Source organism: Procambarus clarkii, chromosome 58 (genome assembly GCF_040958095.1).
Source record: "Procambarus clarkii isolate CNS0578487 chromosome 58, FALCON_Pclarkii_2.0, whole genome shotgun sequence".
In the NCBI taxonomy this organism is placed as follows: Eukaryota; Metazoa; Arthropoda; class Malacostraca; order Decapoda; family Cambaridae; genus Procambarus; species Procambarus clarkii.
In genome coordinates, this window is record NC_091207.1 from 20,489,745 (window position 1) to 20,509,443 (window position 19,699).

General features: G+C 45.1%; 1 protein-coding gene across 1 annotated transcript; it reads left to right on the forward strand.

Annotated features, from left to right (window-relative positions):
• Positions 1–9,013: 9,013 nt before the first annotated feature.
• Positions 9,014–16,597, forward strand: LOC123768002 (mucin-2-like). The gene is made up of 4 exons (XM_069306772.1): positions 9,014–9,180; positions 9,876–10,027; positions 12,656–13,152; positions 15,527–16,597. Exons 1-4 carry the CDS (start codon positions 9,014–9,016, stop codon positions 16,595–16,597), a joined length of 1,887 nt encoding a protein of 628 aa, XP_069162873.1.
• Positions 16,598–19,699: the final 3,102 nt, after the last annotated feature.

Below are 19,699 nucleotides of genomic sequence, written 5' to 3' on the forward strand. Positions count from 1 at the left end.
CATCACTAGTACACAGTACTGGTGGTCATCACTGGTACACAGTACTGGTGGTCATCACTAGTACACAGTACTGGTGGTGGTCAACACTGGTACACAGTACTGGTGGTCATCACTAGTACACAGTACTGGTGGTGGTCAACACTGGTACACAGTACTGGTGGTCATCACTAGTACACAGTACTGGTGGTCATCACTAGTACACAGTACTGGTGGTGGTCAACACTGGTACACAGTACTGGTGGTCATCACTAGTACACAGTACTGGTGGTCATCACTAGTACACAGTACTGGTGGTCATCACTGGTACACAGTACTGGTGGTCATCACTAGTACACAGTACTGGTGGTGGTCAACACTGGTACACAGTACTGGTGGTCATCACTAGTACACAGTACTGGTGGTGGTCAACACTGGTACACAGTACTGGTGGTCATCACTAGTACACAGTACTGGTGGTCATCACTAGTACACAGTACTGGTGGTCATCACTAGTACACAGTACTGGTGGTCATCACTAGTACACAGTACTGGTGGTCATCACTGGTACACAGTACTGGTGGTCATCACTAGTACACAGTACTGGTGGTGGTCAACACTGGTACACAGTACTGGTGGTCATCACTAGTACACAGTACTGGTGGTCATCACTAGTACACAGTACTGGTGGTGGTCAACACTGGTACACAGTACTGGTGGTCAACACTGGTACACAGTACTGGTGGTCAACACTGGTACACAGTACTGGTGGTCAACACTGGTACACAGTACTGGTGGTGGTCAACACTGGTACACAGTACTGGTGGTGGTCAACACTGGTACACAGTACTGGTGGTCAACACTGGTACACAGTACTGGTGGTCATCACTAGTACACAGTACTGGTGGTGGTCAACACTGGTACACAGTACTGGTGGTGGTCAACACTGGTACACAGTACTGGTGGTCAACACTGGTACACAGTACTGGTGGTCAACACTGGTACACAGTACTGGTGGTCAACACTGGTACACAGTACTGGTGGTCAACACTGGTACACAGTACTGGTGGTCAACACTGGTACACAGTACTGGTGGTCAATACTGGTACACAGTACTGGTGGTCAACACTGGTACACAGTACTGGTGGTCAACACTGGTACACAGTACTGGTGGTCATCACTAGTACACAGTACTGGTGGTCAACACTGATACACAGTACTGGTGGTCAACACTGGTACACAGTACTGGTGGTCAACACTGGTACACAGAACTGGTGGTCATCACTAGTACACAGTACTGGTGGTCATCACTGGTACACAGTACTGGTGGTCATCACTAGTACACAGTACTGGTGGTCATCACTGGTACACAGTACTGGTGGTGGTCAACACTGGTACACAGTACTGGTGGTCAACACTGGTACACAGTACTGGTGGTCATCACTAGTACACAGTACTGGTGGTCAACACTAGTACACAGTACTGGTGGCCAACACTAGTACACAGTACATTAACTCCTCCATCAACAACAATTTTGCAAATTAACTCAACCCAGAAGGTAGGTAAGGTAAGTATTAGGAGAAAGTACTAGGCCAATATTACTATATATCACTGGGAAGGGACGACAGGATAAGGATGTAGGATACGACAAGGGTAGAGGAATGGTGCCCAACCACTTTGACCGAGACGTCACTAACCGGAATTTTGTTATATCTTTGTTATATAACCTTGTTATATCTTTGTTATATAACCTTGTTTTATCTTGCAAATTCCATTTTACTCCAGAATTCCATGATCTCATTCATATCATTGCTGGAATGCACTATTAAATTAAAATTGTAATATATATTATATTAAACTAACACCAGAAAGCGTATATAGTTTATTTTACGAGATAATAGGAATTATCTCACAGGAATAAAGAGTATTTCTTCTCAGTTGCAATCCTATAAAATAAATTAAATTAACGTTAGAAGCTTTTATTTACTTCTTATGTGATAAATATAAATCCTTTCATTTGCTACAAATCAAATAAAAAGATGTTTTATGTTAAAAAAGGGAGGATAAATAATTTATAACGGTACCAGAGGGCAGCCATTGATTATCACGGGAGCGTAAGCGACCAACAACACACACCATGTGAGCACATGCTCTCTGTCCTCATCACAACACAGCACCCAGGAAGCCTATCATAACACAGCACCCAGGAAGCCTATCACAACACAACACCCAGGAAGCCTATCATAACACAGCACCCAGGAAGCCTATCATAACACAGCACCCAGGAAGCCTATCATAACAACAACACCCAGGAAGCCTATCATAACACAGCACCCAGGAAGCCTATCATAACACAGCACCCAGGAAGCATATCATAACACAGCACCCAGGAAGCCTATCATAACACAACACCCAGGAAGCCTATCATAACACAACACCCAGGAAGCCTATCATAACACAGCACCCAGGAAGCCTATCATAACACAACACCCAGGAAGCCTATCATAACACAGCACCCAGGAAGCATATCATAACACAACACCCAGGAAGCCTATCATAACACAGCACCCAGGAAGCCTATCATAACACAACACCCAGGAAGCCTATCATAACACAGCACCCAGGAAGCCTATCATAACACAACACCCAGGAAGCCTATCATAACATCAGCACCCAGGAAGACTATCATAACAACAACACCCAGGAAGCCTATCATAACATAGCACCCAGGAAGCCTATCATAACACAGCACCCAGGAAGCCTATCATAACACAGCACCCAGGAAGCATTCCTGAGTCTACTTCCGTCCATATATCCCCCTCTCCCTTCTTTTTTCTAGTGTCGTCAGGTTCAGTTCCTTCAGACGCTCTTGGGTGTGTGTGTGTGTGTGTGTGTGTGTGTGTGTGTGTGTGTGTGTGTGTGTGTATGCGTGTGTTTACTGTTTGAGGCTGCATTATCAAGCTGTTAGCTCTTGAACCCCACCTTTCTAACCATCGGGTGTTAGCGCTTGGACCCACCTTTTAAGCCGTAACTAGTGTGCCTAGTTTACTGACTCATAGCCTATGTGCTGTGTCATATCTGAAATATTCTCTCTCTCTCTCTCTCTCTCTCTCTCTCTCTCTCTCTCTCTCTCTCTCTCTCTCTCTCTCTCTCTCTCTCTCTCTCTCTCTCTCTCTCTCTCGGTTCGATTCCCGGCTAAGGCAGAAACAAATGAGGTAAAAACAAATGAGTTTATTTTTACTTAATGCTCTGTTCACCTAGCAGTCAACAGGTACCTGGGAGTTAGTTATACAACTGCTACGGGCTGCTTCCTGGGGGTGTGTGTACTCACCTAGTTGTACTTACCTAGTTGTGCTTGTGGGGGTTGAGCTCTGGCTCTTTGGTCCCGCCTCTCAACTGTCAATCAACTGATGTACAGGTTTCTGAGCCTACTGGGCTCTGTCATATCTACACTTGAAACTGTGTATGGAGTCAGCCTCCACCACATCACTGACTAATGCATTCCATTTGTCAACTGGCTCTTTACGCAATCTATTTCCACCTGTGTCTAGTGCGTGTGCCTCTTGTGTTAAATAGCCTGTCTTTATCTACCCTATCAATTCCATTGAGAATTTTGTATGTGGTGATCATGTCCCCCAAACTCTTCTGTCTTCCAGCGACGTGAGGTTTAATTCCCATAGTCTCTACTCGTAGCTCATACCTCTAAGTTCGGGTACTAGTCTGGTGGCAAACCTTTGAACCTATTCCAGTTTATTCTTATGCTTGACTAGATACGGACTCCATGCTGGAGCTGCATACTTCAGGATTGGTCTTACATATATGGTATAAAAAGTTCTGAAAGATTCCTTACACGAGTTTCTAAAGGCCGTTCTTATGTTAGCCAACCTGGCATATGCCGCTGATGTTATCCTCTTGATATGGGCTTCAGGGGACAGGTCTGGCGTGATATCAACCCCCCAGGTCTTTCTCTCTCTCTGACTCCTTTAGAATTTCATCTCCCAAATGATACCATGTATCTGGCCTCCTGCTCCCTACACCTATCTTCATTACATTTGCTTGGGTTAAACTCTAACAACCATTTGTTAGACCATTCCTTCGGTTTGTCCAAGTCTTCTTGAAGCCTTAAGCTGTCCTCCTCTGTCTTAATCCTTCTCATAATTTTGGCATCGTCAGCAAACATTGAGAGGAATGAGTCTATACCCTCTGGGTGCGTATATCAGAAACAGGATAGGTCTGAGTACAGAGCCCTGTGGGACTCCACTGGTGGCTTCACGCCAATCTGAGGTTTCACCCCTCACCGAAACTCTCTGCTTCCTATTGCTTAGGTATTCCCTTATCCACTGGAGCACCTTAACAGTTACTCCTGCCTGTCTCTCCAGCTTATGTACCAGCCTCTTATCGGGTACTGTGTCAAAGGCTTTCCGACAATCCAAGAAAATGCAGTCCACCCATTTTTTGCTTAATCTTTGTCACCTGATCGTAGACTTCTATTAAGCCAGTAAGGCAAGATTTACCCTCCCTGACCTGTATGTGTGTGTGTGTGTGTGTGTGTGTGTGTGTGTGTGTGTGTGTGTGTGTGTGTGTGTGTGTGAGATATTTACGTTGTAGAGATAATAGAGGAAAAATACATCGGTTAAAAAGGCGGGGTCCAAGAGCTAATAGCACGATTCTACAAGCACAAGTAACAAATACAAATAGTAAATACAAAATTTCATATGTAGATATAATAGAGCTCGAGAAACTCAGGATAATATACATCAGTATATTAACAGTTGAGAAGCGGGACCAAAGAACCACAGCTCAACCCTCGCAAGCACAACTAGGTGAGCACACACACACACACGTTCGAGTGTGTGTGTGTGTGTGTGTGTGTGTGTGTGTGTGTGTGTGTGGGAGCAGCTGTCAGCGCGCGCCAGGGCGCCCTTCTCACCCCACCTCCCTTTGTAAGTCTGGCCCCACCAGGCAGGTGCTGGCGGTGGCGGCTGGCAGCTGACCCCGTCGCCCAGCTGCCGTCCGCCCGGCTCCCGTCCGCCCAGCTGCCGTCCGCCCAGCTGCAGTACGGCGTCCTGCTGTCCACTCAGCTGCCCTTCACTAAGCTGCTGTCCGCCCAGCTGCCGCACACCAAGCCTTCTCTAACACAGCCCCATTACCTGCCTGGTACACACAGCCTTCTCTAACACAGCCCCATCACCTGCCTGGTACACACAGCCCCATCACCTGCCTGGCACACACAGCCCCATCACCTGCCTGGCACATAGAGCTCTGTAACACAAGACAATTTAACACACGCCGTTGATGATGTGCTTAGGAGTTGCGGGGCGCTGCTATGATTGGCTAAGCACTCAGTGGTTCAAGACACTGTGAAGGAGCGAATAGTGAGAGCCACTTAAGCCTCATTCCAGGTTGCCAAGGCCTGGCGTACGGCTGCGTGGTGGTGTCGGAAGCCGATGATGAATCAGATGATGAGTCACAATAACGTGGCTGATGATATGACGACCAAATCACACTTCAGAAGAGGAAGAAATGTCGGCGTTTCGCTCCGTCCTGGACCATTCTTAAGTGGGATGATAGTCACTATACTCTCAAGTCTCTAGCCAACATTATTTATGTCTGGTCATTCCGGGCATTTTGCTTATTGTGAAGAACTTCTGGAGTCTCTTGTAATCGGTATGCCCATACTTCAGGTTCATGGCCGGTTCTTAACTGTTGTTTTCCTCCTGATATGACGGTGAAGCCATTTGGAACGGGTCTTAGCTCTTTATGGCGTGTTGTCACAGCCTGCCTCTCTTCTCCTGCTGAGGAACTCGTTCCTGACCCTCTGCTGTCGCCCTCTGTCGCCCGTTCTGTTGTCCCTGTGGGTCCTCTATGAGCTCTTATTGATTGATTTATCCCTTACAGTCTTGCTTAAACCCTGTATTGCGCCAGGACCCTTCCTCTACTCTCTGTAACAAGGGACAAACTTGGGAGATGTCTCCTGATACTGCTGGCTCAGGATGTGTTACGTTTTGTCTGGTAAATTCTCTGAATTCCGTTTTCCCGGTATTCCTTTTATAAGTGACCTCATCTCTTTTCTGCTTACTTTACAGTATGTCAGCCGTTTACCGTCTTTTACCATGGTGATAAATTGACTTACATGCCCACTCCTTCTGAGGTCAGGTCTTTGCTGGTTCGTCACGACTCATTTTTGACAAGTTTGTTTCTTCTTGCTAGAATGTGATTTGTCTGTGATACCTGGCGACGTGTTGGCGAGTGGACCGATGTGCCTCGGGATGGTCACGATGAGTTACCAGATGGAACTATTGTCCGTCTGTTAAGGTTTGTTATAGTTGAAGTCTGTGTGGAAGCCTGCCAGTGTTGGTGGAGACCCCTGCCGGTGTGTTGGTGGAGACCCCTGCCAGTGTGTTGGTGGAGACCCCCCCCCTGCCGGTGTGTTGGTGGAGACCCCCCCCTGCCAGGGTGTTGGTGGAGACCCCCTGCCAGTGTGTTGGTGGAGACCCCTGCCAGTGTGTTGCTGGAGACCCCTGCCAGTGTGTTGGTGGAGACCCCCTGCCAGTGTGTTGGTGGGGACCCCTGCCCCCTGTCAGTGTGTTGCTGGAGATCCCCCCCCTGCCAGTGTGTTGCTGGAGACCCCTGCCCCCTGCCAGTGTGTTGCTGGAGATCCCCCCTGCCAGTGTGTTGGTGGAGACCCCTGCCAGTGTGTTGGTGGAGAGACCCCTGCCAGTGTGTTGCTGGAGACCTCTGCCAGTGTGTTGCTGGAGACCCCTGCCAGTGTGTTGTTGGAGAACCCCTGCCAGTGTGTTGCTGGAGACCCCTGCCAGTGTGTTGCTGGAGACCCCTGCCAGAGTGTTGGTGGAGACCCCTGCCAGTGTTGGTGGAGACCCCCGCCAGTGTTGCTGGAGACTAATGCCAGTGTGTTGCTGGAGACTCCTGCCATCCACTCTTTAGCTGGCAAGTAATATGGGCAAACCTTCATGTTAAATTTATTGCCCCAAAACAACGTGAGCTATTGTTTCGCTATATTCATGAGACCCTCCCTAGTAATGATAGGATGTTGATGTTGGGCATTAAGGACAACAATAGGTGTGACCAATGTACTGAAATTGAGAATAATTTGCATATATTTTATTTCTGTAAGCAGAAAGTTGTTCTTGTAAACTGGATTAGAGACACTCTTAAAGATTTATGTGGACCAAGTATTAGAGTGGAGTTAATGAGGTTTTTAATGTTTCATATTGACATAAAATGCAAGAAAATTATGAATACAATAATTATGTTACTTTCTGATTACATTTTTTGTGTGTGGATAGGCAGGCAGGAAGGTTACTGTGAGGGATAGGCAGGCTGGAAGGTTACTCAGTAGACAAAATATTGAAGTTCTTGCGAGGCAGGATCAGGTATAACATCTGGGGTTTACGGCTCATGATCGGTGATGATATGGAAAATTTGTTTACTGAGAATTATATAAAATATATATAAATGTAATAACTTCCCCTGTATTTTAATGTAAATTTATTCTCCAATTTTTGTAAATCGTTTATAGGTAAATAAGTATATCATTCAGGTTTTTTTAATTATCTTGTTCTGTACTACTGAAACACTTGTTCACTAAGAATTGTAATGTATAATTGCCTTGTAACACTTTTGTATATGTAATTTATATTGTATTTTTTGAAATAAAGATAAAAAAAAAAACCCCTGCCAGAGTGTTGCTGGAGACCCCTGCCAGAGTGTTGGTGGAGACCCCTGCCAGTGTTGCTGGAGACTAATGCCAGTGTGTTGCTGGAGACCCCTGCCAGTGTGTTGCTGGAGACCCCTGCCAGTGTGTTGCTGGAGACCCCTGCCAGTGTGTTGCTGGAGACCCCCCTCCAGTGTTGCTGGAGACCCCTGCCAGTGTGTTGCTGGAGACCCCCCTCCAGTGTTGCTGGAGACCCCTGCCAGTGTGTTGCTGGAGACCCCTGCCAGTGTGTTGCTGGAGACCCCTGCCAGTGTGTTGCTGGAGACCCGTGCCAGTGTTCAGGGCACCGTGACAATACTGTAGAGGACTGGCCCATGACATACTGAGAAAGGACAACTCGCCGGCGTGAGGACCACAGAAGACAGACTCAGGGAGGGAACCTTGAGTGGTGCACGACGGAAGAGATAAGTGTACTCGCCGGGCTTGAAGATCGCACAAGTGTTATAGTGTCCTGTGTGAAAGTGACACCTGCTGTGTTGTGTGTTGTATATGTTGACCAGACCACACACTAGAAGTTGAAGGGACGACGACGTTTCGGTCCGTCCTGGACCATTCTCAAGTCGATGGATATACTGCAGCCACGTTATTGTGACTCATCGCCTGCACGTGTTGTATATATGTGTGTATATAGTGGAGAATTACATTACTGCCAATTCCTAGGAGAAGCATTAAGGCCACCATAGAAAGTTTGTAGTAAAAAGGACCCAGTTACAGGCTATGTGAGGCCGCAACACACTTCTGTCAATAATTATCTTCAGGACCCTCTCTTCCGTTTTGTGAGCCGCGGAGAACAAGTTCCTTTTAGAATATTTTTAGGAGTAGGGACCAGTAATGAATTGTTGTCTGTTGTATCTGAAGTCGCGTGGAAACTCACCTTCCTTCTGATGATCTCTTCGACATATTCATTAATGATCAGAACTGCCTTGCTCTACCGAGGTCCTAATCAACCTGCTTCTAACTGGAGTTGTGTGTGAGGGCGTGGTTCACATAGGCTTTCACAACACTCCGCTGGTACCTATCAGGGCACTTACTCTTAGCATTACAGCACATTCCCATGAAAGTTTCCTTGGTGTAAACCGCAGTCTTAAAGCCACCATATCCTTCCGGCGACTATTTACATCTAGGAAAGGTAGTCTGCCTCCATTCTCAGTCTCGTAAGTGAACCTTAGCACTGAACTTCCGTTGACTGCGTCCTTAAGCCGCAGCAAGTGCTCAATATCAGGTACCTGCAGGAATATGTCGTCAACATATCTAAAGTATACACTCGGCTTTAGGCCCATGTCAACAAGGGTTTTCTGTTCCATGGTACCCATAGCAAATAGGACACCAAGGAGCGGACCACATAGCAACGCCGTCTACTGGCTTATACATGCGCCCATCAGGACTCAGGAAGAGTGCGCCCATCAGGACTCAGGAAGGGTGCACCCATCAGGACTCAGCAAGGGTGCGCCCATCAGGACTCAGCAAGGGTGCGCCCATCAGGACTCAGGAAGGGCGCCTGTTTGGCACAGGCTTCGAGTAGCTGGCTAAGTGTGTCTTCTGGGATGACACGGGAAGTACGTCCTGGATCGTGATAAAGTCTGTCCATAGTCATTCCATGGAGAGAGGCTCTCACCCCTGATGCCTGCGAGCCCCCGTAATAACTCTACAAAATCCTTTAGAGACTTCAGGCAGAAGGCTTATGGCACGTTTGGAGTTAACAGTAGGAGTAGCAGTACTTAGGGAAGGTTTAACAAAAACATGCATGTACCAGTAAAACTGTTTATTCAATAAACAAATTATCTAATACACAGTTTGACTTTACTGGAAAGTGGTGACAACATGGCTAGTATAGCATCAGAGAATCATACAACGTCTACCGGATTGATTTCGGTTCCAATGAGGAATAAAACCTGACGTGACACTTGACAACCGACCATAAACACACCTTTCCTGTCACTGTAGAGGGATGCACAGGAGCTGCCATTCCCTGCCACTCACCAACCATTCCCTACCACTCACCTCACCGTTGGCTCCGCCATCTCCCTCTGACTAAATTCTTTTCAGTGTCTTTTGGGTTCTTCTGTTGCCTCCTTCGTGAACATGATCTTAATTGATTTCTGAAAACTTTCTGCATTGTTTTTATCCTCCACAATGTGTGTGTATTTACTATTTGTACCTGCAGGGTCGAGCTGTTAGCTCTTGGACCCCACCTTTCTAACCGTCGAGTGTCTAGTCAACTCGTCCTCAGACCAGACTCGTTAAAGCGGCGGCCACCTCACCCACCCCCCTCCAAGGTGCATTCAACAATTTTAACATATTCTGTATTCAAAACAGGTTTGTTCTCATAAATTAATATTATTATATATCAAAATTCAATGAATAGTTAGGGATAAATTAGGTGTTTAGGTTCTGTTGGTGATTAATTGTATTTGAAGTACGTGGGTGAAGAATTAACAGCCTGTCATCTTCAGGGCGAGGCTCGTTAGATTGGCGGCCGTCCCACACAGACGCATTCATAAATTATAATTCACAGTGTGTATTAAAAATTGGTGTTTGTGGGAAATTTTACCTCATTATATCAATATTATTATCTAAGAAATGTATTATTTCTATATCATATCTATATTTTACATCAGAATCATATCTCAACTATATCCTAACCCAGAATCACATCAGATTCATTATCTTATACATCAACTAGAACCTAGATAACCACTTGGTCACGTACGTCATAGGGTCCATGTGCCTACGTGACTTTGTACATGTAATCCTAAAGGATTTAGAAGCTCCAAGAACGAGTTGAGGATTGAAATAATGTTGGAACTAAATTATAGCTTCCGGTGACGTATCTTCAAATCCATATTAAATGATTAAATGTACTATTAAGTACTATCTATAGTCATTGAATCCACTATATGTTTATCTTATAATGTGACTTTATTTCAAATTAATCGGCTAGACGAGAAATAAATCATAAAATATATCAGGGCCAGTCAACCGCCAAGAGAGAGCATAGTGGCGGTAGGTGGAGTGAGAAGCGCCCACCACCAGTCGAGGCCAGATCCTAGTGTTTACAAACAGTGCGTACACGTGTACGGTGCTAGAGACCTTTAAAACTGGAATTTCACCACACAAACTTGTCATTATCCCCAGTGATTACTCTCTAAGATACTCCAAGAGTTCCCTGGACTTTATATATAAGGAAAAATTCATAATAAATTTATCTAAGAGTATAGAGTGGTCCACACGGCGTGAAGCCTCCTCCACCACCACCACCACATCATCTTAATCTTATCCTAGCAACTGCTACAAGTATCTGTCCTAGAGCAAACGCTACTAAGGACATTTCAACAGCAAAGATGCTATGTTATCATCAAAATACAGAGCCTAATCTCATCAAAAGAGATATCATCTGGCAACTTGTCAGATAGGCATTCAGATTGTATAAGTCGTAAGTATTGAGTGTTATTTGTTTTGTGTTGATTGGTCAATTTGTATGCTGTGATAACCTTATCTTACCAATAAATCTGTTTGTCGTTAAGCTGAGGGGGCAATTCCCCATTACAAGTAAGAATTTAACTTGAATCTTTTCATGCCTGAATCTCTTCATATAAATTTGAAATATATATATATATATATATATATATATATATATATATATATATATATATATATATATATATATATATATATATATATATATATATATATATATATATATATATGTTGTACCTAGTAGCCAGAACGTCGTACTCGGCCTACTATGCAAGGCCCGATTTGCGTAATAAGGCAAGTTTTCCTGAATTTATATATTTTTCAATATTTTTCTCTTATGAAATGATAAAGCTATCCATTTCATTATGCATTAGTTAATTTTTTTTTTCATTTGAGTTTAAACTAATGTAGATATATGACCGAACCTAACCAACACTACCTAACCTAACCTAACTTATCTTAACCTAACCTAAAGTAACATAATTAAGTCAATAATTTATGTTCTTAATATAACATAATAATATTAATTCATATAAACTAATTGGAAACAATTCATTGAAAATAAAGAAAATACAGGAAAGACTGCTACCAAAATATACTAATATATATATATATGTCGTACTTAGTAGCCAGAACGCACTTCTCAGCCTACTATGTAAGGCCCGATTTGCCTAATAAGCCAAGTTTTAATGAATTAATATATTTTCTCAATTTTTTTTCTTATGAAATGATAAAGCTACCCATTTCATTATGTATGAGGCCAATTTTTTTTAATTGGAGTTAAAATTAACGTAGATATATGACCGAACCTAACCAACTCTACCTAACCTAACCTAACCTATCTTTATAGGTTAGGTTAGGTTAGGTAGCCGAAAAAGTTATGTTAGGTTAGGTTAGGTAGGTTAGGTAGTCGAAAAACAATAAATTCAGGAAAACTTGGCTTATTAGGCAAATCGGGCCTTGCATAGTAGGCTGAGAAGTGCGTTCTGGCTACTAGGTACGACATATATATATATATATATATATATATATAATATATATATATATATATATATATATATATATATATATATATATATATATATATATATATATATATATATATATATATATACATGTATATATATAAGAAAAGTAAAGGTATAAAGAATGTGTATAAGTCATCAATAATTAATTGCCATAACAATTAACATTAATTTATCATATTGAATGTACTCATACTGAACCCGACCGCAGCTGCTCCAGAAGTATTGAATCCCACGAACTTCAAATAGAACCTAAATACCTAACCTAACCTACGCCTAACAATACCTAGAATTTTAATTTATAATATTATTAGTTTATATATGAGAACAAACAGATTTTACTGTGCATTTTTAATGCACAGTATGTTAGACGTTATGAATCAGTCTGGGAGAACGGCCGTTGCTTTGACCAGCCTAGTGTGAGGACGGGCTCGCAAACCAGGTCCCTGTGAGGCTCCAACGCCCTGTGAGGCTCCCATACCCTGTGAGGCTCCCACGCCCTGTGAGGCTCCCACGCCCTGTGAGGCTCCGACACTCTGTGAGGCTCCCACGCCCTGTGAGACTCCGACGCCCTGTGAGGCTCCAACGCCCTGTGAGGCTCCCACGCCCTGTGAGGCTCCGACAGCCTGTGAGACTCCCACGCCCTGTGAGGCTCCCACGCCCTGTGAGGCTCACACGCCCTGTGAGGCTCCCACGCCCTGTGAGGCTCACACGCCCTGTGAGGCTCCCACGCCCTGTGAGGCTCCCACGCCCTGTGAGGCTCACACGCCCTGTGAGGCTCACACGCCCTGTGAGGCTCCCACGCCCTGTGAGGCTCACACGCCCTGTGAGGCTCCCACGCCCTCTGAGGCTCACACGCCCTGTAAGGCTCCCACGCCCTGTGAGGCTCCCACGCCCTGTGAGGCTCACACGACGTTCTTTGGTTGGGGCTTGAACGTGGTTTGTGTGTGAGTGTGTGCACGCTCGTGTGTGGGCGTGTATATGTGTGTGTGTGCATGTATGTACTCACCTAGTTGTACTCACCTAGTTGTGTTTGCGGGGGTTGAGCTCTGGCTCTTTGGTTCCGCCTCTCAACCGTCAATCAACAGGTGTACAGATTCCTGAGCCTATCGGGCTCTGTCATATCTACACTTGAAACTGTGTATGGAGTCAGCCTCCACCACATCACCCCCTAATGCATTCCATTTGTCAACCACTCTGACACTAAAAAAGTTCTTTCTAATATCTCTGTGGCTCATTTGGGCACTCAGTTTCCACCTGTGTCCCCTTGTGCGTGTTCCCCTTGTGTTAAATAGACTGTCTTTATCTACCCTATCAATCCCCTTCAGAATCTTGAATGTGGTGATCATGTCCCCCCTAACTCTTCTGTCTTCCAGCGAAGTGAGGTTTAATTCCCGTAGTCTCTCCTCATAGCTCATACCTCTCAGCTCGGGTACAAGTCTGGTGGCAAACCTTTGAACCTTTTCCAGTTTAGTCTTATCCTTGACTAGATATGGACTCCATGCTGGGGCTGCATACTCCAGGATTGGCCTGACATATGTGGTATACAAAGTTCTGAATGATTCTTTACACAAGTTTCTGAATGCCGTTCGTATGTTGGCCAGCCTGGCATATGCCGCTGATGTTACCCGCTTGATATGTGCTGCAGGAGACAGGTCTGGCGTGATATTAACCCCCAAGTCTTTTTCCTTCTCTGACTCCTGAAGAATTTCCTCTCCCAGATGATACCTTGTATCTGGCCTCCTGCTCCCTACACCTATCTTCATTACATTACATTTGGTTGGGTTAAACTCTAACAACCATTTGTTCGACCATTCCTTCAGCTTGTCTAGGTCTTCTTGAAGCCTCAACCAGTCCTCTTCTGTTTTAATCCTTCTCATAATTTTAGCATCGTCCGCAAACATTGAGAGAAATGAATCGATACCCTCCGGGAGATCATTTACATATATCAGAAACAAGATAGGACCGAGTACAGAGCCCTGTGGGACTCCACTGGTGACTTCACGCCAATCGGAGGTCTCACCCCTCACCATATGTGCGTGTATATGTGTGTGCGTGTGCGTGTATGTGCGTGTATATGTATGTGTGTGCGTGTATATGTGTGTGTGTGTGTGTGTGTGTGTACGTGTATGTGTGCGTGTATATATGTGTGTGTGCGTGTATATATGTGTGTGTGCGTACATTTATTCTTTGCGTTTGTAGCATCAAGCTCTTGGACCCGCCACTCCAGCTATCGGTTTTCTAATATAACTCCCGGCCTATTTTGCCTATCATATCTTCTACATAGGTTTACTAATAGGTGAACAGTGGCGTCAGATCAAAGGAACTCGGCCAACTTGTTTCTGCCTCAGCAGGGAATAGAACCCGAGGGGCCTTAGCCTATGACCTCCGAGTGCTGTCCACTCGGCCGCGAGGACCTGAGTGCATGTGAGTGTGTGTTTACGTGCGTGTGTTGGGGGTGGAGGGGGAGGGGGGGGGAGGACACCAAACCTCGTGCGTGTAAACTGCTTTTCATTCAGAAGCAAGACAGCAACTGATGAATTAACTCGTCTTTGTCGATGTTTTGATGGGCTGCTTTAATTCATGATGTGGAAGCTCAATGGTGCTCAGCAACGCACTATAGCGAGTACTTCGTCACCGCCCAGTCATCGACAAGAGCCACACTAGCAAGCACTAGCGGAACTAGTCACTGTTTGTAAACACACTGGTAGAACCTGCAGTCACTGTTTGTAAATACACTGGCAGAACCAGTCACTGTAAACACACTAGCAGAACCAGTCACTGTTTCTAAATACACTGGCAGAACCAGTCACTGTAAACACACTAGCAGGACCAGTCACTGTTTGTAAATACACTGGCAGAACCAGTCACTGTAAACACACTAGCAGGACCAGTCACTGTTTGTAAATACACTGACAGAACCTGCAGTCACTGTTTGTAAATACACTGGCAGAACCTGCAGTCACTGTTTGTAAATACACTGGCAGAACCTGCAGTCACTGTTGGTAAATACACCGGCAGAACCTGCAGTCACTGTTTGTAAACACACTGGCAGAACCAGTCACTGTTTGTAAACACACTAGTAGGACCAGTCACTGTTTATAAATACACTGGCAGAACCATTCACTGTTTGCAAACACACTGGCAGAACCAGTCACTGTTTGTAAACACACTAGTAGGACCAGTCACTGTTTGTAAATACACTGGCAGAACCATTCACTGTTTGTAAACAGTTGGGCATCAGTGGGTACCAAATGCCCAGAGTGAAAACAAAATAGAGTGAATGAAAACGAATTAAGAACAACATTTCAAGAAATTCTCGTGTCCGTTGGCGTATCCTGACGTACTCAAGCTGTCCCGAGCCACGTCAAGCTTCCGACCAGCCGACCGACCCATCACCAACCGACCGACTCATCCTCGGAGTTCGAACGCACAACAACAACAACAGCAGCTGCTCCTCATCATACTCACAACAGCAGCTGCTCCTCATCACACTCAACAACAGCAGCTGCTCCTCATCACACTCAACAACAGCAGCTGCTCCTCATCACACTCACAACAGCAGCTGCTCCTCATCACACTCACAACAGCAGCTGCTCCTCATCACACTCACAACAGCAGCTGCTCCTCATCACACTCACAACAGCAGCTGCTCCTCATCACACTCACAACAGCAGCTGCTCCTCATCATACTCACAACAGCAGCTGCTCCTCATCATACTCACAACAGCAGCTGCTCCTCATCACACTCACAACAGCAGCTGCTCATCACACTCACAACAACAGCAGCTGCTCCTCATCATACTCACAACAGCAGCTGCTCCTCATCACACTCACAACAGCAGCTGCTCCTCATCACACTCACAACAGCAGCTGCTCCTCATCACACTCAACAACAGCAGCTGCTCCTCATCACACTCAACAACAGCAGCTGCTCCTCATCACACTCATCAACAACAGCAGCTGCTCCTCATCACACTCACAACAGCAGCTGCTCCTCATCACACTCAACAACAACAGCTGCTCCTCATCACACTCAACAGCAGCTGCTCCTCATCATACTCACAACAGCAGCTGCTCCTCATCATACTCACAACAGCAACAGCTGCTCCTCATCACACTCAACAACAGCAGCTGCTCCTCATCACACTCAACAACAGCAGCTGCTCCTCATCACACTCACAACAGCAGCTGCTCCTCATCACACTCACAACAGCAGCTGCTCCTCATCACACTCACAACAGCAGCTGCTCCTCATCACACTCAACAACAGCAGCTGCTCCTCATCACACTCAACAACAGCAGCTGCTCCTCATCACACTCATCAACAACAGCTGCTCCTCATCAAATATTAGCATCTAGACCAACAGAAGACCCTACATAAAGAACGGCTATGACAAGAAATTTGTGAATTATTTACCATAGAGCAATTCGAACGTTCGTTGGTGCCAGCAGCGAACGTTCGAATCGCCCTTCTATCACTATTTAACTCACACACTGCAAAATACAACGTAATATTGCCTTGTAAAGCTTATGTATATATGAATTATATTGTATTTTCTTAAAGATAAAACAAAATACAAATTATCGCCAATCCGAACAGAAACACCTAACCAAACCTCATCCTAACGTTCTAGACTGGTGTGGAGGCTCTCTTGGGGAGAATTGTGGTTCCCAGGACTCCATGGAGCGGCTCCGAAAGTATTAAATATTTCAAGAAATATAGATCAGAAACAACATAAAAAGGGAGAATTATTATGTTAGCACGGATATTAGGCTTCAAACGCCAGCGAACCAGCATACTTGGCTTCATGCACCAGAGGACCAGTATACTAGGCTACTAATACCAGAGGACCAGTATACTAGGCTACTAACACCAGAGGACCAGTATACTAGGCTATTAACACCAGAGGACCAGTATACTATCCTACTAATACCAGAGGACCAGTATACTAGGCTACTAACACCAGAGGACCAGTATACTAGGCTATTAACACCAGAGGACCAGTATACTAGGCTATTAACACCAGAGGACCAGTATACTAGGCTACTAACATCAGAGGACCAGTATACTAGGCTACTAACACCAGAGGACCAGTATACTAGGCTATTAACACCAGAGGACCAGTATACTAGGCTACTAACACCAGAGGACCAGTATACTAGGCTACTAACACCAGAGGACCAGTATACTAGGCTACTAACATCAGAGGACCAGTATACTTGGCTACTAACACCAGAGGACCAGTATACTAGGCTACTAACATCAGAGGACCAGTATACTAGGCTACTAACATCAGAGGACCAGTATACTAGGCTACTAACACCAGAGGACCAGTATACTAGGCTACTAACATCAGAGGACCAGTATACTTGGCTACTAACACCAGAGGACCAGTATACTTGGCTACTAACACCAGAGGACCAGTATACTAGGCTACTAACACCAGAGGACCAGTATACTTGGCTATTAACACCAGAGGACCAATATACTAGGCTATTAACACCAGAGGACCAGTATACTAGGCTACTAACACCAGAGGACCAGTATACTAGGCTACTAACACCAGAGGACCAGTATACTAGGCTACTAACACCAGAGGACCAGTATACTAGGCTACTAACACCAGAGGACCAGTATACTAGGCTACTAACACCAGAGGACCAGTATACTAGGCTACTAACACCAGAGGACCAGTATACTAGGCTACTAACACCAGAGGAACAGTATACTCGACTAAAAACACCAGAGGACCAGTATACTAGGCTACTAACACTACAGGACCAGTATACTAGGCTACTAACACCAGAGGACCAGTATACTCGACTAAAAACATCAGAGGACCAGTATACTAGGCTACTAACACCAGAGGACCAGTATACTCGACTAAAAACACCAGAGGACCAGTATACTCGACTAAAAACACCAGAGGACCAGTATACTAGGCTACTAACACTACAGGACCAGTATACTCGACTAAAAACATCAGAGGACCAGTATACTAGGCTACTAACACCAGAGGACCAGTATACTAGGCTACTAACACCAGAGGACCAGTATACTAGGCTACTAACACTACAGGACCAGTATACTCGACTAAAAACATCAGAGGACCAGTATACTAGGCTACTAACACCAGAGGACCAGTATACTAGGCTACTAACACTACAGGACCAGTATACTCGACTAAAATCATCAGAGGACCAGTATACTAGGCTACTAACACCAGAGGACCAGTATACTAGGCTACTAACACCAGAGGACCAGTATACTAGGCTACTAACACCAGAGGACCAGTATACTAGGCTACTAACACCAGAGGACCAGTATACTAGGCTACTAGCACTACAGGACCAGTATACTCGACTAAAAACATCAGAGGACCAGTATACTAGGCTACTAACACCAGAGGACCAGTATACTAGGCTACTAACACCAGAGGACCAGTATACTAGGCTACTAACACCAGAGGACCAGTATACTAGGCTACTAACACCAGAGGACCAGTATACTCGACTAAAAACACCAGAGGACCAGTATACTAGGCTACTAACACCTGAGGACCAGTATACTAGGCTACTAACACCAGAGGACCAGTATACTCGACTAAAAACATCAGAGGACCAGTATACTAGGCTACTAACACCAGAGGACCAGTATACTAGGCTACTAACACCAGAGGACCAGTATACTTGGCTATTAACACCAGAGGACCAATATACTAGGCTATTAACACCAGAGGACCAGTATACTAGGCTACTAACACCAGAGGACCAGTATACTAGGCTACTAACACCAGAGGACCAGTATACTAGGCTACTAACACCAGAGGACCAGTATACTAGGCTACTAACACCAGAGGACCAGTATACTAGGCTACTAACACCAGAGGACCAGTATACTAGGCTACTAACACCAGAGGACCAGTATACTAGGCTACTAACACCAGAGGAACAGTATACTCGACTAAAAACACCAGAGGACCAGTATACTAGGCTACTAACACTACAGGACCAGTATACTAGGCTACTAACACCAGAGGACCAGTATACTCGACTAAAAACATCAGAGGACCAGTATACTAGGCTACTAACACCAGAGGACCAGTATACTCGACTAAAAACACCAGAGGACCAGTATACTCGACTAAAAACACCAGAGGACCAGTATACTAGGCTACTAACACTACAGGACCAGTATACTCGACTAAAAACATCAGAGGACCAGTATACTAGGCTACTAACACCAGAGGACCAGTATACTAGGCTACTAACACTACAGGACCAGTATACTCGACTAAAAACATCAGAGGACCAGTATACTAGGCTACTAACACCAGAGGACCAGTATACTAGGCTACTAACACCAGAGGACCAGTATACTAGGCTACTAACACCAGAGGACCAGTATACTAGGCTACTAACACCAGAGGACCAGTATACTAGGCTACTAGCACTACAGGACCAGTATACTCGACTAAAAACA

Bases quoted from the DNA above. Each gene is read 5' to 3' on its own strand.
- LOC123768002 (XM_069306772.1), top strand. From the start codon at position 9,014: ATGGTACCCATAGCAAATAGGACACCAAGGAGCGGACCACATAGCAAC. The intron at 10,028-12,655 runs GTTTGTTCTCAT...CTCGCAAACCAG, and splicing joins ATATTCTGTATTCAAAACAG to GTCCCTGTGAGGCTCCAACG. The intron at 13,153-15,526 runs GTTTGTGTGTGA...CAACATTTCAAG, and splicing joins TTGGTTGGGGCTTGAACGTG to AAATTCTCGTGTCCGTTGGC.